At 39.4% G+C, this 24,761-nt stretch overlaps 1 protein-coding gene and 1 long non-coding RNA gene across 2 annotated transcripts; both read left to right on the plus strand.

Moving 5' to 3' along the window:
- The first annotated feature begins 8,573 nt into the window (after positions 1–8,573).
- LOC309712584 lies at positions 8,574–10,370 on the plus strand. Its single transcript, XR_014278327.1, has 5 exons — positions 8,574–9,187; positions 9,299–9,367; positions 9,461–9,555; positions 9,972–10,098; positions 10,259–10,370. It is a non-coding gene; the product is annotated as an uncharacterized lncRNA (long non-coding RNA).
- Positions 10,371–15,109: 4,739 nt separating this feature from the next.
- LOC309713342 (glucagon receptor-like) lies at positions 15,110–23,927 on the plus strand. The gene is made up of 14 exons (XM_082544897.1): positions 15,110–15,236; positions 17,443–17,526; positions 17,812–17,914; positions 18,034–18,144; positions 18,759–18,880; positions 20,049–20,155; positions 20,453–20,609; positions 20,870–21,029; positions 21,351–21,411; positions 21,491–21,560; positions 21,680–21,771; positions 21,875–22,013; positions 23,003–23,044; positions 23,395–23,927. Exons 2-14 carry the CDS (start codon positions 17,467–17,469, stop codon positions 23,464–23,466), a joined length of 1,296 nt encoding a protein of 431 aa, XP_082401023.1. The 5' UTR covers positions 15,110–15,236; positions 17,443–17,466; the 3' UTR covers positions 23,467–23,927.
- The last annotated feature ends 834 nt before the right edge of the window (positions 23,928–24,761 follow it).

The raw sequence follows: 24,761 nt of genomic DNA on the forward strand, positions 1-24,761 counted from the left end.
TGACGAAGCGGTCGTCAGCATATTCAAAAAACATGCCAAGCTGAGGAGCCAAAATGTCATCTTGAGGGTTTTCTCATGTGCACGCTAAAATCGAACTGAAACGTGCACGTGATTCTGTTACAAAACTCTTAAACTGGCGTCAAATGTTCTTTTAATTCAGCAACCTAAATTACATTTTAAAACCCCAACTTCCTTCCCTCATCACTAACTGGCCGAGGCAGATGGCCACCCCCATCTCAGAGCCTGGTTCTGCCGGAGGTTTCTCTCTTTTAAAAGTGAGTTTTTCCTTCCCACTGTCGCCAATGTGCTTGCTCTAGGGGGTTAGTTTTTGTGCATTCTTGTAGGGTCTTCACCTGACAATATAAAGCACCATGAGGGAAGTGTTGTTGGGGCTTGGCGCTGTTTCTTATCTCAAAATGTCCAATTACAACAGGACATTTTGAGTTAAGAAACAGCGTCAAACCACAAATTAAAATAAAAAAATTAAATTAAAAAAAACAACTGTGACTTTGTGCTTTGTTTCATTTGCTGTAAATTTGCTAAGAATGTAATATAAGATTAGAATAGTGTGTCTCAATATTATGTATCATAGCATCATTTCCCAGTTTGAAGTGGATGTCATAGTACTGTCTTTCTGTATGTGAAAAAACTCAGAAGATAAATAAAGTATAACCTGTGTTTGATGTTAGCTGGTTACATTTGTTTAGATATTCTACTTTCCGTGTTCCAGATCACTTTGCCCAGATAGCTTCCTGTATTTGAAGATATTTACAAGTATTTCTAGTAGGGCTGGGCGATACATTGAATTTTTAGGTTATTTACATATATCGTGATACAGCAAAACAGAAATGTTCTTATTTGAGATTTTCCTCACATTGCCCAGCCCTAATTTTTTGCACCCAATACAACAGGCAACATGGTATAGTATAAAGCAACATTTGTGCTGATGTGTGGGCTGGAAGCCCCATTGGGTGACACCAGCTAAGGTGATCGGGAATGACCGAATTAAGATCACGTGGGAGGTGGGTCGTGTGGATGGCTTCAGTTGTCACAGCTGTACCACATCCAGCTGTTAACCTGAGTGAATCATGATGAGCCCATAAGAAACAGCAGTCAGCTGCTTTGAAGTCTGTGTTGCAACATCCAGCGTGTGGCTGTTTTACACACAATGTGTGTGACCTCCGTCACGCAAACATGAATGACAAAGCAATACTGAAAGTAGTAAGAAGTGTGGGAAAATGAAACTGAATGTGTTTCAGCGAGGGAGTTTTCTATATGACGTTATCAGTCTCTCACATCATTGCGAAGGAATTTTGACCCACTCTTCTACATCACACAATGTTGTTTTGGATCATCAAGTTATCCTAAGTTTCTCTTGTGCACAGCTCTCTCACGGTTCTGCCACAGCATTTAAATTAAATGGAATCTGGACTTCGTGGCTGGACAATTCAAACATTCAATTGTTTTTCAGCCATTCTGTTGTAGATCTGCTGCTGTGCAAATACACAGAGAAAGAGAACAATGGTTTTCTCCTGGTAACCATTGAAAAAAATAATTGTTCAGCCCTTTTCTAATTCAACTGTCATTAATATTTAACATGCTGTGGCAGTTTTTCTGAGCATTGCACTCTCTGGCTTTGGGATGAATTTTCTCCTGGGAGGTGTAACAGTCTGTTAACACACACCTGAGTGCTCTATGCTGATGCTCAGCTCTTGATCAGTATATCAGTCCTGGGGTAATTTTTGCCTAAATCTGCATGACCTAGCTTGAGTAATAAACTCTTGTCACAGGATCCAGCTGAAGGAAAAATGGTGAGCATGCACATGACATAAGCCATGGAGCACTGCCACGAACATTCATAACATGCGGACATCATGGTTCAGGAATCTGGACACACTCTTACTGACTTTGTGTAGAAGCTCTGTGTGTTTCTCTTGTTTTCCATGAATCCTCTGTGACTGAGAGCCAAACGATTATGAAACATAACCAGCTTCTCTGGAAAACAGCATTTTTGTCACACACAAGAAGAAGCAAATAAATTCAGTTACAACAAATGAAAGAAAACTTTTGTTATTGTAAGTCAGGAGACTGAGACTTGACTCATGCATCAACATTTTCCCAGTTCTTAAATGAGTCTACACACAGGCATATTTTACAACAAGGAGACGTGAAACCGATGATGTAATCTATAGATGGTTTATTGCAGCAGACTCAGCTGCTGGAGTTACTGTGGTTTGGTCCTGAACCTCTGACTTCATGTCAAAGTTTTCACAGTTGAAGAGAAGCTGTATCTTCTCTCCAGAGCACACCTCCACCTCACCTGCTCCCTACTCTCACTACATATCACAGTGTCATCAACAAACATCACAGTTCACAGAGACTCCTGCTGACCTCATCTGTCAGGCAGTCCATCACTACTGCTTCATCAGTTTATGTGGAAATAAAGACACAAATCAAATCAAATCAAATCACTTTTATTGTCACATCACATGTGCAGGTACATTGGTACAGCACATGTGAGTGAAATTCTTGTGTGCGAGCTTCACAAGCAACAGAGTTGTGCAAAATACAATAATGTAAACAAGCAAAATACAAGAATGGCTACATCTGAAACTAATAAATATATGTACAATATATAATAGTATATGCATTTCTGGATGTGTATACTAAATATTTTTCTACGTGTGTGTGTGTGTGTGTGTGTGTGTGTGTGTGTGTGTGTGTGTGTGTGTGTGTGTGTGTGTGTGTGTGTGTACACATATTTTACAAATTAAATAGAGTAAACAATAAATAAAATATATAAAATAAATAAAATAAAATATACAGAGTGAGACATGTGCAAAACAGTGGCATTACTGTACAGTATGGAGTGCATAATGTTAAAGTTCCAGTAGTGAAGCTGAGGTGTCTATGACGTGTTCAGCAGTCTGATGGCCTGGTGGAAGAAGCTGTCTCTCAGTCTGCTGGTTCGGGACCGGATGCTGCAGAACCTCCTTCCTGATGGAAGCAGTCTGAACAGTTTATGGCTGGGGTGACTGGAGTCCTTGATGATCCTCCCCGCTTTCCTCAGGCACCGCTTCCTGTAGATGTCTTGGAGGGAGGGAAGCTCACCTCCAATTATCCGTTCAGAGCACCGCACTACTTGCTGGAGAGCTTTGCGGTTGTAGGCGGTGCTGTTGCCATACCAGGTGGTGATGCATCCAGTGAGGATGCTCTCAATGGCACAGTGATAGAAGGTCCTGAGGATGCGGGGGCTCATGCCGAATCTTTTCAGTCTCCTGAGAAAGAAGAGGCGCTGCTGCGCCTTCTTCACTGTTTTGTTTGTGTGTACTGACCACGTAAGATCCTCAGCCAGGTGTACACCAAGGAACCAGAAGCTGCTCACTCTCTCCACAGCAGCGCCGCTGATGGTGATGGAGGTGTGTACTTCTCTGCACCTCCGGAAGTCCACTATCAACTCCTTTGTCTTTGTGACGTTGAGGGTGAGATGGTTGTCTTGACACCAGTGGGTCAGGGCGCTGACCTCCTCCCTGTAAGCCGTCTCATCACCATTGGTGATAAGACCCACCACTGTAGTGTCGTCCGCAAACTTCACAATGATGTTGGAGTTGTTAGTGGCTGTGCAGTCATAGGTGTAGAGTGAATATAGGAGAGGGCTCAGTACACACCCCTGTGGAGCACCAGTGTTCAGTGTGACGGGGGATGAGGTGATGCTGCCCAGTCTGACCACTTGGCGTCTGTCAGACAGGAAGCTAAGGATCCAGCTGCAGAGGGAGCTGCTCAGTCCTAGATCCTGCAGTTTCCTGTCCAGCTTCGAGGGAACGATGGTATTGAATGCTGAGCTGTAATCTACAAACAGCATTCTCACATACGTGTCTCTCTTCTCCAGGTGTGACAGGGCAGTGTGTAGTGTCAGGGCTATGGCATCATCAGTGGACCTGTTGTGGCGGTATGCGAACTGTAGAGGGTCCAGTGTGAGACTGCGGTCAAGTGAGCCCTCACTTACGAAGTCACAGTCAAGCTAGCCGCCCCGCCAGCCGCACCTAAAATGTGGTTGCACTACTCTTACGCATATTACGGTATAGGTGCCGACTGGCTTAGAAACGAAGTGTTTTGTGTCCTGACACTATTTTACTTCACAATCCACTCCCAGTTTTGGTTTATCTCCACTTTCCCCCCTGTGATCCACAGCCAAAATTACTGTATGATTCAGAGAAAATTAACAATAAAATTTACCCAATTTACTCTACTGTACTCTTAATATTCTCATTTTTGAGCTCAGATTACAGGAAAACTGTAAGAGGTGACACAGATATTTCACTGGATTATGACTCTGGGTGACCCCCACTCTTCACACTGTCATCCACAGCCACATTTACTGTACGGTTTTTGAGAAAATTCATAGCAAAATCTTCCCATTGTGCTTTACTGTACTTTTAATGTCCTCGTCTTTGAGCTCAGATTACAGGAAAACTTTAAGAGGTGACGCAGATATTTCACTGGATTATGACTCTGGGTGACCCCCACTCTTCACACTGTCATCCACAGCCACATTTACTGTACGGTTTTTGAGAAAATTGATAGTAAAATCTTCCCATTGTGCTTTACTGTACTCCACATATTAACATCTTTGAGCTCAGATTACAGGAAAACTGTAAGAGGTGACGCAGATATTTCACTGGATTATGACTCTGGGTGACCCCCACTCTTCACACTGTCATCCACAGCCAAATTTACTGTACGGTTTTTGAGAAAATTGATAGTAAAATCTTCCCATTTTGCTTTACTGTACTCTACATATTGACATCTTTGAGCTCAGATTACAGGAAAACTGTAAGAGGTGACGCAGATATTTCACTGGATTCTGACTCTAGGCTGTCGCCACTCTTCACCCTGTGATCCACAGCCAAAATTACTGTACGGATTTCCAGAAAATTCATAGTAAAATCTTCCCATTGTGCTTTACTGTACTCCACATATTAACATCTTTGAGCTCAGATTACAGGAAAACTATAAGAGGTGACACAGATATTTTACTGGATTATGACTCTGGGTGACCCCCACTCTGCACCCTGTGATCCACAGCCAAATATACTGTACGGTTTCTGAGATTGCTGTGTTGACAGAGTATGATAAAGGCTAAGAAAATATACTGCCTAAAATAATATCAAATTTATACAACAAATTACAAAATTGCCACATCTGCTGTTATTGCCATGTGTTAGAGCATTATTTAGTCACAGAAAATACATATCCTTGTAATATCATCAGGTGGCACGGTGGTTAGCACTGTTGCCGCACAGCAAGAAGGCCCTGAGTTCAATTCCACCATCAGGCCGGGGTCTTTCTGTGTGGAGTGTGCATGTTCTCCCCGTGTTTGCGTGGGTTCTCTCCGGGTACTCCGGCTTCCTCCCACCGTCCAAAGACATGCAGCTTGTGGGGATAGGTTAATTGGATAATCCAAATTGCCACTAGGTGTGAATGTGAGTGTGAATGTGGGTGTGAATGGTTGTCTGTCCCTATGTGTTAGCCCTGCGACAGACTGGCGACCTGTCCAGGGTGTACCCTGCCTCTCGCCCTATGACAGCTGGGATAGGCTCCAGCACCCCCCGCGACCCTGAAAAGGATAAGCGGATGGATGGATGTAATATCATCAGTAAAAGAAATACTCCCACTATGTAAGACATGTTTTTAAATTCAGTTAATAAATATTTTATCAAGTCCATACAGATGTTTAAAGACATAATGCAAAGCATGTTTGTTTCTTATTGCTTACAAATGTGTTTGCCTTTAACATAATTTACATTTCATTTATACAGTTTCACAGACAAAACAATAAAATCGGTTTCCTGAACTGTTCTTGATGGCCCAAATTTTGAATCCTTTTGAGGGTGATGCATTATCCAAGAAAGTGGGAAATTTGTTCATTGATCTCTGACCCTAGCTGACTATGACGCCTCCTAATTCTGCTTCCAGCCTTGCTGATTAATTTGTTCTTCCTTTTGGCATCCCTGTCACTGATGCTGTCACCAGTTGTACACAGCATCTCTGTTTGTCCACCAGTCTAATCTGTAATTCAGGTGAACCCAGAATTACATGTATCTTTGTAATGTTTCAAAAAATATACACTATATGTTGATGGGCATTGTCACACTTTTCTTTCCTTTATAAGTAAGAATCTCTATGGTTTTAATGACAATTCATATACAGATTGTGGAGGACATTTAATTCAACATTCAAAAAAGTTCCTCATCAGCAGACTATAGTACAATTTCAGCCCACCGTTAATAAACCCATCCAATGCAGGGTTATCAGAGAAATTATGCAAATGTTATGTTTTCATGTACTGGTAATCTATTTATCATTTATCATGATTCCTGCTCTGATGATTACTTTCTTCTACTTTGGTAATTTTAATAGATAAAGGATGTTGACCATTAAGCTCCAAACAGGATGAGTGAGGAAGACCACAGAGGAGAATCGTGGATGTAGTAAAAGAATACATGCAGCTGTTTTTTTTTCATGGTGGAGGAGCAACTTCTGATACTATCTTAAAGAAAAAACACATCAAATTGAAGAGTAAAAATAATGACAACAATATGTCTACATTTTTTTTTATTAATTCCTTAAAGTAAATGCAGTCTTGTCATGGTCAGAGTTGCCCACTCATATTTAACTAATTCAAATACAATTACTGCATATCAATGCTTATGTTCTAATAAAAGGCATTGTTTAATACTTCTTCCATGACAACCCAAATAAATCAATGAGAGGGAAACGGAAATATTAGTAATCAGGCAAGGTTTACTGTTCATTTACCATTCCCTGATAACAGTAAGCTTAACAAAAGAAAAATGTTGGGGACGAGAACCGGGCGGCTGAGCCAGATCAAAGACATTACTAAAACAAAAAGACGCCAACAGCTTCCCTAAAGTGGAAATAAAATAATATGCAAAACAAAAGGCCTGTGTACCTGCTTGACACATACAGTGGGGCAAAAAAGTATTTAGTCAGCCACCGATTGTGCAAGTTCCCCCACCTAAAATGATGACAGAGGTCAGTAATTTGCACCAGAGGTACACTTCAACTGTGAGAGACAGAATGTGAAAAAAAAAATCCATGAATCCACATGGTAGGATTTGTAAAGAATTTATTCGTAAATCAGGGTGGAAAATAAGTATTTGGTCAATGACAAAAATACAACTCAATACTTTGTAACATAACCTTTGTTGGCAATAACAGAGGTCAAACGTTTACTATAGGTCTTTACCAGGTTTGCACACACAGTAGCTGGTATTTTGGCCCATTCCTCCATGCAGATCTTCTCGAGAGCAGTGATGTTTTGGGGCTGTCGCCGAGCAACACGGACTTTCAACTCCCGCCACAGATTTTCTATGGGGTTGAGGTCTGGAGACTGGCTAGGCCACTCCAGGACTTTCAAATGCTTCTTACGGAGCCACTCCTTTGTTGCCCGGGCGGTGTGTTTTGGATCATTGTCATGTTGGAAGACCCAGCCTCGTTTCATCTTCAAAGTTCTCACTGATGGAAGGAGGTTTTGGCTCAAAATCTCACGATACATGGCCCCATTCATTCTGTCCTTAACACGGATCAGTCGTCCTGTCCCCTTGGCAGAAAAACAGCCCCATAGCATGATGTTTCCACCCCCATGCTTCACAGTAGGTATGGTGTTCTTGGGATGCAACTCAGTATTCTTCTTCCTCCAAACACCACGAGTTGAGTTTATACCAAAAAGTTCTACTTTGGTTTCATCTGACCACATGACATTCTCCCAATCCTCTGCTGTATCATCCATGTGCTCTGTGGCAAACTTCAGACGGGCCTGGACATGCACTGGCTTCAGCAGCGGAACACGTCTGGCACTGCGGGATTTGATTCCCTGCCGTTGTAGTGTGTTACTGATGGTGACCTTTGTTACTTTGGTCCCAGCTCTCTGCAGGTCATTCACCAGGTCCCCCCGTGTGGTTCTGGGATCTTTGCTCACCGTTCTCATGATCATTTTGACCCCACGGGATGAGATCTTGCGTGGAGCCCCAGATCGAGGGAGATTATCAGTGGTCTTGTATGTCTTCCATTTTCTGATGATTGCTCCCACACTTGATTTTTTCACACCAAGCTGCTTGCCTATTGTAGATTCACTCTTCCCAGTCTGGTGCAGGTCTACAATACTTTTCCTGGTGTCCTTCGAAAGCTCTTTGGTCTTGGCCATGGCGGAGTTTGGAGTCTGACTGTTTGAGGCTGTGGACAGGTGTCTTTTATACAGATGATGAGTTCAAACAGGTGCCATTCATACAGGTAACGAGTGGGGGACAGAAAAGCTTCTTACAGAAGACATTACAGGTCTGTGAGAGCCAGAGATTTTCCTTGTTTGAGGTGACCAAATACTTATTTTCCACCCTGATTTACCAATAAATTCTTTACAAATCCTACCATGTGAATTCATGGATTTTTTTTTCACATTCTGTCTCTCACAGTTGAAGTGTACCTCTGGTGCAAATTACTGACCTCTGTCATCATTTTAAGTGGGGGAACTTGCACAATCGGTGGCTGACTAAATACTTATTTGAGTTAGATTTAAAACCGTTGTAATTGATTACAATGAATGTTCTCATAAGAAGAATTATTTGAATTTAGTTACTATTGTCTTGTTGAAACACAGGTCGCATATTTGTGGAAACAACAGGAAACGGAAGTTGTTGTTTCTGTGGTCCCATCTCAGATTAGAGGTAACAACTTTGTCATACGTCACAGTGAGTTCCTGACCCTTAGACCACACAGCTGGCTTGTTGGAGAAGTATGTAAACTAGTTATTTAAAAAAAAAAAAGTACTGCATAAGGTTAACGTTAAAGCTGGGGCAGGACATTAGTTTTTCCCTACACATTCAGTAAGTACTACTTTAGATCGACATTCCAGGCATATCCTCATGACTGAATACTGAGTATACGTAAGTAAAAAAAATCTTTATTAAACTTTGTATTCCAAAACTTTATCATGTTTACAAAGTAATAAAAGGTTATTTATTATACTCCTCAGGTCATTGAAAGTCTCCTGCACCACTGGGCCATTCGGCTAAATCAGGGGAATAATATCTACATTATGAACCACTACACGAGCGGTGTGATCCTCTATGGAGAGAGAGAACTAATCAGGAGACAAAGCTTGTCCAAGGTAAAAAAAATTTTTTATATATTCTAGAATTAATTTTTTAAAAGTTAATTAATGTCTCGAAATGGAAAAGGTATTGTTGCAAATTTGTAATTAATTCCTAATATGTCACAGGTGAACTTTGACAACTACAGAGCCGTTTTATCCTTTGTGAACATTGGAAATATACACTGGAAGTTTCTGGTTAGTATGAGCAGCATTTCTGTGAAAACAGTTTGTTTCAATAACACATTATTGAAAATTTATGTACTTTTTAAATTTATATATCTATCGCAGTACATAAATGCAGATGACAGCTGTCTGTATTTGGTCGATCCTTCAAGAAACTCTTTGGAGCAGGAAGAGTCTGACCGTGCAGCCAAAAGATTCCGGTAATTATGCGTTATTACATGTATATAATAACATGAAGTATTAGAGAAGTGACAGGAGGACTTAGGAGGTCTTTTTCTAAAGGTGAACGTATGGTTGTAGATTAAAGTTTAATAAAATCTGTGGTTATCAGTTCTTTAAAGAATTTTAAAAAATAATTCAAAATTACACACATATGTAATTTTAAATAATAAAAAAAACCACTGACAGTGTTTAAGCAGTGATACATTTGAGACAGTTAACATTTGTAGATTTAAAAGAACATGTTAATAATTTTGATACTTCATCTAACATAATGTAGAGCACAGGGCTTTCTGACACACCATTAAAAACAGTGATATGTACTATATGTGTCTTTTTCTGTGTGACTTTTATCTTTCATTATTATATAAATGTGATGTATGTTATGTTCACAAAGTGAATACTTCAAAATGAGGAGGACATGCTACAACAAAACAGACTGGGTGAATGTGAGACTTCGAGGAGGAGTACTGACACATCCATTTCAACGGGATGGTTCTAGCTGAGGAGTAATGGTCATCATGGTATGGTACCACATTAACGCAATAATATTTTTCTGTGAAATTAGATAAGAAGATGGGGTGGGGGAAGTTAAAATAATCTTAAAAGGTTAAATTGTGTAAACAGGAAGTGTAACATTTGCAGATGTTTTCAATTAATTGTTTTTGGGGTTTTTTATTTCAGATGGTCAAAGTAGTAATGGAAGCATTCCCAAATAAACCAGAAATGACATTTTTGACGACAAAAAAAGAGATGGCCCAGGCACGAAGGACATTTGCACAGACAATACTTGAGGCCTCCGGTGTGTAATATCTTCTTCAAATGGACATATTTATTTGTGTCAAACTGATGAACACTAACATATATATATATATATATATATATATATATATATATGTATATATACACATATATATATACACATATGTGTATATATATATGTATATATATGTATATATATATATATGTGTGTGTATACACACATATATATATACACACACATATATATATATACATATATATATGTATATATATATATGTGTGTGTGTGTGTGTATATATATGTAATAGGACATGTAATTTGTACAGTTTTTGTGACATATGTGGAATGTAAATATATGGACTTAATTGAAACGGTACCTGTTAATAAATGTGTTATATACATGAAGAATAAACTTGACAGTCTGTGGTCATTTAAATGAAACAAAATACATATGTACGCCAGATTCTTATATCAACAATTGACAAACATGGGTTCCTTAGGGAGCTGCAGGTGGAGCTCTGACATCTCAGGTCTGATGTGATACTGAAGTGAGTATGTACTGTCATGGTGCCAAGATCTAAAGAGCCTTTGAAGAAAAAGCTGTGGATAGTGAATAAATGACTGTGTAGAAAAAGCAGGGGCAACAGTTTCCAACAGGAAGAAGAGTAAGAATTGACTGAAGTGTCCATTGCAGGAAAAACGGTATAACAGTGGGACAACACAACGAGTAAAAAGGCCAAAGTCTGTGTCAGTTTAAATACTGCCAAGTGTAAATGAGTGCAGATTTATCTAAACTGTGCTAGTCTCCCATTATCCAGACCTCCCACAGTGACAGGTGTAGAGTCAGTCAATACTTGAATATTTTCCAGTTACAGAAGTTGCCTTGTACACTGCAGGTGCAGTACAAAAGCATTTATCTGCACTGATCACAATTTCAAGCTGTTCGAATGTTCTTGTGAATTACACCCACTGCATCAACGGCATCCTAGTTGCAAAGCCAGCACAATGCCATCTAGCTCCATTAAAGAACTTGTTAGTCAAATTCTTGATTTTGAGTAAAGGATCAAGAGTTTTTTTAAAGGTCAGTGTTCGTCTTCTACTCAGATTATAAAGCTGAACCCCACAAGAGGCAACATTTTCCTTTTGTCGCCGGAGCTCCGCACGTGTTCGGCATTGAAAAGTGCAAAATTATTATCGGTATTCTAATTCAACAGCCTACTCTCTTTTCATCTTTCCTCAACACAGAGATAACAATTCAGACAGGCATTTCGAAATTACATCAAAAGGGGGAAAAACAGGCAGCAGAATCAAAGATATGAAAAGATGCCAAAATGCTCTCAGAGAGTTCGTGCTCAGGCAACCTTTAGTGTTGTTTATCTCTTGGGATCATATCAGTGTAATCATTTCTTCTTCTTCTTTTTAACAGAGAACAGTCATGAAAGCTCATAGCTGTCATGGTCTCATCATCGGTCTCGATAGAGTGGCTAGTTTGTTTTCTTCTTGTGCGTGTGTGGGAGTTTGTGTGCATCATGCACATTGCTATCCACCTGTGTTTCTAAAACTCTTACTTATGGCTATTTATGACTCAGTATGTGATTTAATATTTATTTTCATAATTAAAAGAGTGCATGTTTTGTACCATCATCAAAACTGTATCTTCATAACTCAGCAATACACAAGATGAGGCGTCTAAATAAGAATAAAAAAAACAAACAAAAAATCTCTCAACGCTTGTTAAGCCCAAATTTCAAAAAGACATAAACTGTAATGAATGTAGTTGTAAGGTAATGCTTTACTTTAAGGTGGACATTGGTGAGTTACACCAGTCAATCTAGCATTTCTGATCTGTTGGCACGTGGTGTTGAAGATAACATCTCCTGTAATGAAATATTCCTGCTTATGTATTCCTGCTTAATTAATCCATCCATCCATTCATTCTGGGATGACTGGATGGAGCCTATTCCAGCTGTCTTAGGGCGAGAGGCAGAGTACACCCTGGACAGGTCAGGCTGTGCCATCAATTACTGTAAATTTAAATGTTATGGTCATACAAAAGAGGGTTTATAGAGAATACTGTTAAATGTTCCATTTCTATGCCATATGTGGGAACAATTTCCAGAGTGTGATCACAGTGCTGTGTGGGCTCATTCACATTTCAGAGAAACCAAGTGAGTCTAAAAATAGAATACATCCACTGTTAAGGCTCTTGCTTTCAGCATCTAGATGAATATTATAACTGTCCGCTGCTATTATTTTATCTAAACTGAGCACTAAACCAGCTAAAAAAGACTGAGAAATCAGATGAAAACTCTGAGTAAGGGCAGGTGGATGATAGATGACAACAAACTACAATCCTTTGCCAGTGAGGGACAGGTCTAACAGTCAGGCTGTCAAATGAAGGCTTTCTATAGCTGACAATGTATTTATATAACACATAATACAATTAATATACCCACACTTGAATGATTTGTGAAACTCATGATCTGATAAGAAAATAGAAGCCCTTATTTAAATGTTACTCTAACATTTAGAAGTACAAAGTGTAAAACTGATTATATATATTATATATAAGTTGTAAAGTTACTTACTCACTGATAAGTGACTACAGCTCAGAACACATGCTCATACAGAATTACTCATACCCTCACCAGGGACCTTACCACCCTTGGTGACCACAGAGCTTATCCATGCCTAAAAATAGCCCTGGTTCAATTTGTCAGAAACTTCAACATCTGCCAGCATTCAGAGTCCAATAAGGTACTGACCTTCACTGAAAGAGACAACCATCATGGCTACTGTGCAGCATGCTTTATGTGGGTTCAAAGTAAACTCTAAGGATAAGTATGTGTTGTTATACGGCAATAGAAAGCTTTGGTAAATTCATTATACATCCTGCACAATGATAATATAATAAGCAGTAATGTTAAAAGAACAACAAAAAGCTATAAAGTGTTAGCATTTCATTTGTCTTGTCACATTCTAGCATAGCTCTGCAAAGTATGTCAGTATTGTGATTACCAGAGCCCGCTGCCCACAGCAGGCAAGACTAATAATAAATGTCACAATAAACAATAAACCTCTCCATTGTGGCAGGGAGCACATGTCAGGCACACACACAGGTGAGGAAATTTATTATGAAACCATAGAGAAGCGTCCTGCAACAACAACATCTGTAAACGCACAAGTGTCAAGACAAACAATAACCCCAAGTACATACAGAAGACTAGAGCCTATTCAAATGCATATGCATATTTTTACCAGGTTTAAAAAAAACAAATTCACACAGCATTCAACAGTCAAGTACTGTTTTGTAGCAAAGATAGCACTGTGAAAGTTCTGCTTAATAATAATGTTAAACCGCTCAGCAGCAGCTCACAAAGGCCTGAAGGGTTACATTCATCTGGGTGCACAAATATAATACCCCAAATGTGACTCTGTGTTCAGAGGTTTAGGTAATAAATCAGTTCTCAATGAACGAGGTGCACTCAAAGTGCTCAAAATGTCTGTGAAGGTATTCATTAGAGGAAGATTTGTAAGTCTCTTCTGCTGGACTAAAACCATGTTTTTAATTACAAGGTTGAAACTAAACAATCTGATGAGGCCAACAAAGGGAAAATTATAACAGATTTTAGGGGGATGAAACTTATTAATACTAAGCAAACTGGTGGTTAACAAAGTAATGCTTTTTTACTATTGTGATAGTTAATCACATTAGCTAATAGCTCATTTTGAAAAAAAGCACCATTTATTTAAGTATTGGTTACTACTATGTAATGTGATTTGGCTTGTGTTAGAATTTAATTAAGTAACTAAAGCTTTTAAATAAATGGTTTGGCAAAAGCTCAATATTTGTTTGCAAAAATAAAGCAGAAAGCAGCATAACATGGCAATATTTCAACATTTCAAAATAAATAAAAAAAATCAAAATTTATTTATACAGCACATATTAAAACAACAGTGTTGACCGTAGTGCTTCACAGTCAGTAAAAGCATGAGACAATTAAAACAAACAATAGGTAACAACACAACAAGCTAGAACAGCCAACTAGTTAGAATCAAAAGCCAAAGTAAAAAGATAAGTTTTAAGACGTGATTTAAAAGACTGGATAGACTCGGCAGTACGAATATGAACAGGGAGGTTATTCCAGAGTCTAAGTGCCACGGTTGCAAAGGCCCGGTCACCTCTCGACTTCATTCGAGACCTAGGTTGTGCTAGGAGCCTGTGATTGGATCATCTAAGTGCTCTGTTGGGATTGTATAAGTGGAGTAGTTCAGAAAGATAGCTGGGCGCTAAATTATTCAGAATTTATAAGTGAACAAAAGAACATTTGTCCATCCAGTCCGAGACACGGTCAGTGACACCCTCAGCAGTTGTGAGTCACTATGGAAAAAATGTTTATTTTCTGACATCAACCAGTTGGAAAAAAATAAATCTCAGATTCTGGTTTGCTGGTGAGGGGCGGTATTGTACAAGTAGGGGAGGCATCATTGGGGCCACTGCCACCCCTGCCACTACTCTTGACACACCCCTGCTCCATGCTTCGATCTTAATCATCGAGCAAAATATGGACACAGAAATGTAATTACGTATGACTAAGACAATATACTACTCAAAAAGATTTGATAGTGTCACTTAATGTACATTTAATCAATGGATGCTTTCACAGCAAGAAAAGTAAAAAATTTCAAACAATTTGAGAAAAATAACATAGAGCTATATTCTAAAAATAACACCAAAGGAGAAATCGGTATTCAAAGGCAGATGGTGGGCAGGGCATCACGGATTACTCCGTGGAGCTTCAACTTGCAGTTTCTTCCACACACGCTCAGGACCAAACATCTCCACAGCCCACAGCGCATCTGAGAGCAGCGCAGTTCATTTCCAAAGGACGTAAAAGCTGTAAGTAAATACATGTTTTCTTTGTTTTCCATAACCTGTTAGAGCTGTTCCACAGATGTCCCCAAATACTGTTGTTATTTCTTTATATAAAAGGAAAGTGTTAGCACTCTGCAAAAATATGCTGCAGGACTCAATTAATTTATTTACTAACGTAGCGTCGCATTTTTAAGGGAATTTCCGAGGTTGAAAAATCGACAGATTTAAAAGAAAAAAAAGAGAAAAAAACGTTCATGCTTTCTTGAAAAATTATAGCTTCAATTTCTATTTAGTGCAGCTTAAAAGCATTGTCTTTGCAAGTACAAAAAGTGTGATGTGCTTAAGACTTCATACCTCCATTCTCTTCTTGTTAAAATGCTTTGAGTTTCTTGCTCTTATAGTTTTATTCTATGTTAAAATGCATTAATCTTAATGGGAAGACCCCACAGCTACTGTGCATCCCTTCACAGCGGTCCTTTCAGTGAAACCACACAATATTAGAAGGTTAGTTTTCATCTGGTTTAATGAGCAGTTTAGGATAAACTTATTTTGGATTGGGGTTTAAAAAGCTGGAACAAGCATGTAGAGGTGTCGTGAGTCAAGCCTGAGGTAACCATGGCCACACTTAGCAAGTCCCTGGCTCCAGTTGTTTACAAGAATCGCATTTCTGTCTTTAAGTTGTGGTTTTCTTTGGATTTTTTTTTTTATCACTACGTGAGTGACAGGCTAGAGGAAGCTCCACATGGGGCAGGTTAGAAAGAAACCAAGCCCCATGTGATGCTTCACGCTGCTGCAGGGAATGATTCAGAAATGCCGCCTGCCAGGAGACAGAAATCAGTGTTTTGGCAGCTTATTGGTACACAGTGGCAGGCTGCACTCAGCCTAAGGTGGACCTCCCACAGATGGTTGGGACATGGAGCCCCTGAGAGGCTTTTGCTAATAGTGGAGTTCCTGTGCAGTAGCACCAGTGGGTTAACCTTTAGCCATGTCACACAGCACAGAGGTAGAGAGGCGGGTATACTCTGGACAGGTCGCCAGTCAGCATTATTTTATTTAAGAAAGTCAAAAGAGGAAAAGCATTTTTTCCAAATTTTATTGTACAATTTAAACTGCTGTCTGGTCAAAGACTGATAATGAGATTTAAAAACAAAACAAAAAATACATACAGTATAAAAGTATATATATAAGTCTGATTTTAAATGAGTATGTGCACGGTGTTAACAATGAAGTAATCTTGTGATTGAGATTTTTTTTTCATTTTTATTACCTGCTAAAATGTTTGTTAGAGCTCTGATCTCTCTTAGTTTCAGCATTTTTCAGACTACCAGAACACATCTGCTCGACACATCTGTGAACAAGTATTTGTATTGGGAACAAAACCTCATTCTGCTGTAGGCAACTTCCGAGGACAAAAGTATTGACTGCTTTGAACTTCTGAGGTAGCTTCATTTCCCGGTGAAAAGGCCAAAATTAACTATCAAAGAACTACAACAAGATTGTTGAGCACTGATCCACAAACTATGAATCATGAGCTGACTGAGCTGCGAAAGGCCCTTAAAGCGAAACAGGCTGAGAATTTTCAGTTAAGCAGGACGCGTAAAGAGCTAAGCAAACCTTGCAAAGGTTGCTAGGTGAAAGAGCAGATATGTGCATCAACCTAGACAAGAACAAGGTGACAATCGGGAAACTCAGCAAGGTCTGAGGTCCCGAAAAGGAGGAACTCGATGAGCTGAGTGCAAAAAGGATGCGAATTATGCAAAAACACTTGAAATGAGCAAAATAGGAATTCATTAGACAAAGATGGAAATGTAAAAAATACAAAGAAGAAATTGTTGGAAGTCCAGAAAACACTTGAACACGAGAAGATCGAAGTAATGGAAGAGTGGGAGAGAGTGGAGATCTTGTTAGACCTCCCATGTGCAGCCCCATTTTTGTATTTTAGTACCATCAGAAACGATTAAACTTAAGAAAAATTGGTTGAATTAAACTGAATCAATTGAAAATGTCCAGGACTGCAGGACAAAGTCTGTGCTTTTAGAGCTGTAATAGCTCAGATCCATTTTGAGGTTACTGGAGTGCTTTAGAAAAGATATGGCCATTGAAGTTCAATTCATGAAAAATCACTCTCTCAAATGTTTTTACTCTGTGATCTTAACCACTTTCTAACAACTTCTAACAACTTCCATCCGTCACATATACTGTACTTCACTGCCTCCTCTCAATTTTGCAGATAAAGAAGAACAAGTCTGCAGCGATGGACCTTACTCACAACTTTATAGTGCTGACCTGCCTGCTGTTCCTCCACCCACTTAAGGTTAGCCAGTGAAAATAGACAAAGAGGATATCTACGGCTGTTTTTTTTATTATCTAACTTTGATACATCTCTTCAATTAATCCTCTTCATGAAACAAGCCGGTTTAGCTCTTCTGGTTTTAAGGTTATCCCCTGTTTTAGTAGTTTTCGTTCTGATTGGCTGCCCTTCATAAACAAAAGGTTTAAAGTGAAGGTCTGAGCCTGAGAGCGAGTAAATCATGATAGAGCCAGAACTCTTCTTTGACATCATGTTCTGAATAGTGTTTTTATATGTATCTCATTACAGGTTGAAAAGGTGAGTGCTAAAGTTCTGGAGGAGACTTATCGAAAGTGGGTTCAGTACAAAGAAGACTGTTTCAACACGATAAGAAATGAGTCACTGCCTCAAAGTAAGCAACTGCGTGGTAGAGGAAATATGGCAATATGTGATGGAATAGCAAAGGAGTTATTGAAATGTTAAATCAAACCTGGGGTTTTCTCCTAAGTTTCTTTTTGTTTGGCCTTCCAGCGGGCTTGTTCTGTAACCGGACGTTTGACAGGTATGCCTGCTGGCCAGATACTCCTGCTGGTGTTATGATCAACATCTCATGCCCTTTCTACCTGCCCTGGTATGACAAAGGTAACAACAAAAAACTGTCTGTGTCTGTCAGTTTGTCCTTTTCCCCTTTCAGTAGCTGCCAGTCTCTTCTTATTACTGGTCAGTGAGATTTTGCTGTGGATAACCAATCTTACATTTAATTGTACATTTTGATCCTCACTGCTGGCACTAAAATGAAAGTAAAGCATACACTAAGTGTTGGCAGTGAGAGCTTAACTAGAAAACAGGAGATGGTGCACATTCTGTCAGAGCTAAGCCAACTGCAAATAGAAGTTATGCTGATCATCTACAAACCAAATGTTTGGATGCTCTGTAAATAGTAAATATTTATGAGATATGCAAAATGATTTATATATCTCTGGATCATGTTCATATCTGGGTTCTTCTTCTTCTTCTTCTCCTTCTTCTTCTTCTTTCTGGAAGAGTTGCAGTGACTTCCAGGACAGAATGAACTATGGGTTTTTATATAGTAGCTTTAAGTCAGTTTTTTTTCCTGTGTTCATCAATCATGAACATTATGCATCTTTATGTCCTGTGAGCAGTGATTTAGCTTGCCTCTGCATGCTTGAGCCCCCAGTTTCCCTTAACTTGTACTAGGCAGGTGGTGACTGAAGGACTAACTGTGTTTCGTCCAGTGTCCCAGGGTGTTGTGCGTAGGCGATGTGGATACGATGGCCACTGGGAGAGAGAGGACAATGGACAGGTGTGGAGGGATATGACACAATGTGAGGAGGAAAAAGAGGTTGCGTCTCAGGAGGTATGGCTACAAAGTAGTTTTTTTTTCTTTTGTTTTCCTCTGTGGGGAAACATAGTTTCTTTTGTTTAGTGCTTAGTGTGTGTTAAAACTGTGGTCCTTTCTTATCACACACAGGTCTCCATGAGTAAACAACTCAACTCATTCCTGACAATTTGCCTTGTGGAACAATAAAGTATCTATTTGTATGGCACTAAATCACAGCAACAGTCACCTCGAGGCTTGTTTTTATTAATAATATTAATAATAACACAGTTGTGTACAAGAGCGTAAGGGGTTACACAAGTTCTTTGTACAAACAAGAATACACCAAAGTCATAAATACCTTTACAAAATGCACATTAGCCACTGAAAAAACAGGAATATAAAAAAAACCATTCAGTGCTGGAAAAAACTAAAATGTGAAAAAACTGCATCTAAAAATTTTGTTTTTAAAACTTGGGTAAATGCAACCTATGACGACCTGCTAAACATGACACACTGCAACGTATCCTTTTCACAGTTTTGCCAAAAACTCAGTGAATTGGACCAATTTTGTAGACGGGCCGATAAAGTCAGACAGGAAACAAATACTTGAACTTATTGCTCCTAAAGGTGGTTCTACAAGCTACTCAATCACTCTGTGTACTTCATTTTTCACACATTGCTTCATTTTGGGTTAACGTTTGTGTAATAAATAAACACACAGTGTAAAATATCAGTGCTGCAGTCAACAAGTTTCAAAGGGCGAAACGTTTACTTTTTACGGTCTCCATTTCCATTTTATTTTGTACTTTTGAAAGTTTCTATAAAGCTTGAAGAGTAGCTGCTTGTACAAAAGTCCTTCACTCCCATTCAAACTACAACTTCAGCCACATTTCTTTCACCCTGCAAGAGTGTGAGTCACTGTGAAAGCTTCCCATGGCTCAAAAATAACCGGCAAATCATTCATTCAAAATAGCTCCATTAAGAAAATTATAAGCCTGCGGTGAAAAGAAGCCAGGACGGCTTGCTTCCAAGAGCACTGGTGTATTCAACTCGTCCTGATATGGTGAATGACAATCATCTGATAATGCCAAAAGTTTTTATCTGCAAACAAAGCAGAGGCCCTTCCTGATTTGGCTTTTGTTCACTCTTCACTTTAAGTAATTTTAGTTTTTTAGTTAATAAAAGTGAAAATTTGTCTTTACAGCTGTGGTTCAAACAGTTAATGGTGAGCTTCAGGATGCTGTACACCGTTGGCTATTCCTTGTCCCTCTTCACGCTTATAACAGCTCTCATCATTCTTCTAAGCTTTAGGTAAGCTCTGTGATAGATGTGGAAATCTTGTTTTTCACTATACTGTCAAACAAAACTCCACAAAACATAAAAAGTTTGTAAAAAGTCTGATCATCAGATCATCACATAACATGCTGAAACTTTTATTTCCTTACTCAGTGACCGCTGCTAAGATCCGTAATCCAAGATTCTAAAAGCACAATAGTTGTAAATTATGTTCCTTGGTGAATCAGATCATTTTTTTAAAAGCGCCAGAATCCACAGCATGTTTTTAAATCCAGGCAATTTGAAATTGTATTACTCTGTGTTCCTTGGCAGGAAACTGCATTGCACCAGAAACTACATTCACGCTAACCTCTTCCTGTCCTTCATCCTGCGAGCTGTAGCGGTCATTGTTAAAGACACAATGTTGGAACATCACTGGGGAAGAGAAATCATGAAGCCGACTGATGTGAGTGAGATGCTCAGTCATCAGGTAGGTCTCGAAATTTACTGCTAATTATTTGCTTAGATTATTTGGCAATAGATCAGTGTGTAGGACGTACTGCTTTGATGCTAGTGCATTCAGGTAATTACGTAAAGCATGTTTAAAGACCACTCCCATGGAAATGGGTGGCTAATTTGCAAACTATTTTATGAAAAATAGCAACTTTTAGAAATTTTACAAGTGCCATGCAAAGACCTTTGATATGCAATTTGTATTTTTTATGGGTTTTTTTTTCCAATTTCTTTTAGGCTGCTGTTGGTTGCAGGATAGCACAGGTGATCATGCAGTACTGTGTCCTGGCCAATCATTATTGGTTCTTCGGAGAGGCTATTTATCTGTACTCAGTGCTTATTGCTTCAGTCTTCATTGACAGCAACAAATACCTACTTTACATCTATCTCGGTTGGGGTGAGTTCCATCTCTTCGTAAAAAAAAGAATCATACATTCAAGGGGTTAAATCTGCTTTTTGTCAAAGAACACTTTATCTTGACAGTACTTTAAGCTGACATGTTGCAGAACAATAGAAATGTGTCACCACGACGCCTCTGCTCCTCTTTAGCGCTGCCTTTACTCTAGCACTCAAAGGACAAAGCACGCTCTGCATCAGCAGGAGAGCTTTTATAATATGGATACCATGGAACAATACACACAGCATGCTATTTGATTCTTAAACTTATTCTTGAAACCTGCAGTACTGAACCCGGTGATCTCTGATGCTTTCACATTAGGAACTCCACTGTTGTTCGTTGTTCCCTGGGTGGTGGCGAAGATGTTGAAAGAAAACAAAGAGTAAGTGTGCAGACGTGTCCTCATGTGACAGATCATTGTGGAGAAGGGGTGGTGACATCTATCTACCTTTTTTTCTTAGGTGTTGGGCTGTCAATGAGAACATGAACTACTGGTGGATTATTCGTTTCCCGGTTCTTTTAGCTTCACTTGTAAGATGATTTCTGCAAATAGTCCCAAAAGTCTGCATTTATATTGCATGGCTCATAATACTTTGCATGATATACATCTGAATAAATAACAATACATATTATGATTTTCTGATCAACAGATAAATTTTCTGATTTTCATGAAGATCCTGAAGGTCATATTTTCCAAATTGCGAGCCAGCAACCCAACTCATTACACCGATTACAAACTTCGGCAAGTTTTCTCAGCATTTGTTTAGTGAGCTGGATCAGAGATAGACAGATCATAGTTCTGCAGTGGGACAAGTTACCTATCTGTTTTATTTGCATTTTTTTAGGCTCGCCAAGGCAACTCTTACCCTCATTCCTCTGTTTGGAATTCATGAGGTGATTTTCGTCTTTGCTACAGATGAGCAGACGACAGGCGTTCTGCGCTACATCAAAGTGTTCTTCACACTTTTTATCAGTTCCTTTCAGGTAGGCAAGAACTTGTGAGTGACCGCTGGTTTTGCAGGCACACTGATCAGATATGACGTTAAAACCAAGTGCGTGATACTTCCTCCTCTGATGATCAGGCTTCCCTAGATGCTTGAGTGGAGTTTTTTTATGGTGTGACAGGACGCTTTGTTCACCTCAGAAAGGCGCCTCCGTGTCGTGGTCCTGAGTCTTTGGCCCAGGTTTTTGAGTTTGTTTGGACTTTTGAGATGGTTATGTTTAGTTGTTATGTTTGTTGATGTTCTTTGAGTTTTAGTTATCTTCTACTTTTGGCTACTGCTCTATTTCATGTATGTTCCCTTTTTCATGTCCAGTCTGTGTTTTGTCTCCCAGGTCTGTCATGTATTTCCATGTCTGTTTATCCCCTGTCCTAATGTCAAGCTCACATCCTTGTGAGTCTTACTGTGTATGTCACTTCCTGTTTTACTTTGACTGTTCCTCGTCTCATGTGCATTATGTTCAGTTTTGCTTCCTGTTTAATTAGTTGGATTCCAGCTGTCTTTCCACCTGTTGCCCATCCTCTTGTTATTCTGTGTATTTAAGCCCTCAGTCTCCCTTGCTTTCTTGTCATGTTGACATCGTACTTCTTCTCATGTTGTGTGTGAGTCAGTCAGTCAGTCAGTCAGTCAGTCAGACAGGAGCATTAGTGGTTCAGTTAGTTTACTCCAGCTGTGCTCTGTGTTAAAGCTGAGTTTTGAGTTAAGCCTGCATTTTAAGTCCTCTCTCTGCCACACAGCATTACATGAGAAGTCAGGGAGTACACTGGTGCTGAGGGGCCAAAGCTGTGACAACGTGATCATTGTAATTCTGAACACATGTCAGAGACTTCAACGTTGTGGCTGATCAATTTATGTGTGTCACTGGGGGGGGAAGAAAAGAAAAGCTGCCTAGATGTGATCTAATTGATTCATTGAGCAAAGAACATCTTGCTCAAACTAAACTGGACTATTTTTATGAACTGGTGTCTCCAGGGATTTCTGGTGGCTGTGCTCTACTGCTTTGGCAATAAAGAGGTTTGTTGTTTCATTTCTTTCTCAGAAGGTGCTAATAACTATTAGCTATAAGTGATTTTGTAAATAACAGACAAAATACTTAAACCATAAGTTTAAAAGTGTATATTTTAAATGTTGAGACGTTGTTCTTAGGGCTGATGGGACAACATCACAATTAAAAAACAGGCATTATTGTTTCTGTATTCTTTTATTTTTTTACTCTAAATGTTCTGTTGCAGGATTTGCATCCTTAACAGTCTAATTTTAATGACATCACAACAAATGGGCTTTAAGTTTACGTCTAAACTGCCGGAAGCTTTATGAAAAAGAACATTAATTCTTAAATAAGTTATCATCCTCTTTGGGTGCAGGTGCAGGCAGAGCTAAAGAGGAAGGTGGGCAGGTGGAGAATGGCGACAGAGACTGTATGCTGTGGACAGTGACTAGCTGTGCTGGATCCTCGAGAAGACAATTTTTCCATTGCCACAGTGCCACAGCGCAATGGATCCTTTGTGTCAGCAAGTCAACCGGTGCCTGATTGTTCCCTGAGTCCTGGTAGTGCACGCATTTTGAGGCGTCAGCAGCCACCAACCTCTCCACAACCACATGCTTCTTTACAGCACTTTCCATCAGAGTTAGAGAAAGACAACATCCAAAGCCATGTGGATCAGGATGCGATTGGATTGGACAAGTCACAGGGAATGCAGGTGTCCTTCCTCATTCATCTTAAAGACCCTGTGGAGCTACTCCCACATGTTGTGAATACAGATTCAGACTGAATACAGCCTTGCGTTCATTGTACATTTCATTTTCGGTGAATAGTAAATGAACTGGTACTTATATAACACTTGAACAGTAAATATTACAAGCTTCATTCACCCACTCACTGACACATTCATACAGCACGTTCTAAATATCACTTGGATGGCGGCATCAGGAGCAATGTGGGGTTCGGTATTTTGCCCAAGGACACTTTGTGCACTTAAGGAGCCAGTGATTGAACCACCTACTGTTAGATAATCCACTAAACCTCCTGAGTCCCAGCTGGACACTACTTAGTGTAGTTTGTATGTTTAAAACTGTGAATATGAGGATGCACTTTGTAAAAACCGGTGACAGTGATGAGTTAAAACATGAGATATCACATGAGAAATGAGTGTTATAAGCAGGATAAGGATTACATGGATATTTGTTTTTACTGACACTTTTAATGTGTGAATAAAGCGGCTCTACTAAAAAGTTTATACATCAGCCAAGCAAATAGATTTGTTTATGGGTTGATGAGACCTTTCTTCTTCTTTTGGTTGCTTTAGTTGTCGCCATAGCAGATCATCAGCCTTCATCTCACCCTGTCCCTACCATCCTCCTCTGTCACACCAACCTTCTACATGTCCTCCTTCACTCCATCTATAACCTTGTCTGTGGTCTTCATCTTCATCTCCATCTTCAGCATCCTTTGTGCATGTCCAGACCATCTCAGCCTTGCCTCTCTAATTTTGTCTCACATCTTTTTGAAAGTACCACCATCTTCAAATCATATATCATAGCTTTCACTCAGGTCTCATTACCATCTTGCAAATCTTCCCTTTGACTCTTTACACTTGTGACACTCATCTCCACCTGCTTTCCCCTGCCTGCACTCTCTTCATCACCTCTCTACTTCACTTCTTCATGTTTGCTTTGGATGGCTGACCCCAGGTATTTATAGTAAAATATGACCGATGAGTAAACTAAACTG

The sequence above is a fragment of the Aulonocara stuartgranti genome, assembly GCF_965226115.1.
Source record: "Aulonocara stuartgranti genome assembly, chromosome: 8".
Classification (NCBI taxonomy): Eukaryota; Metazoa; Chordata; class Actinopteri; order Cichliformes; family Cichlidae; genus Aulonocara; species Aulonocara stuartgranti.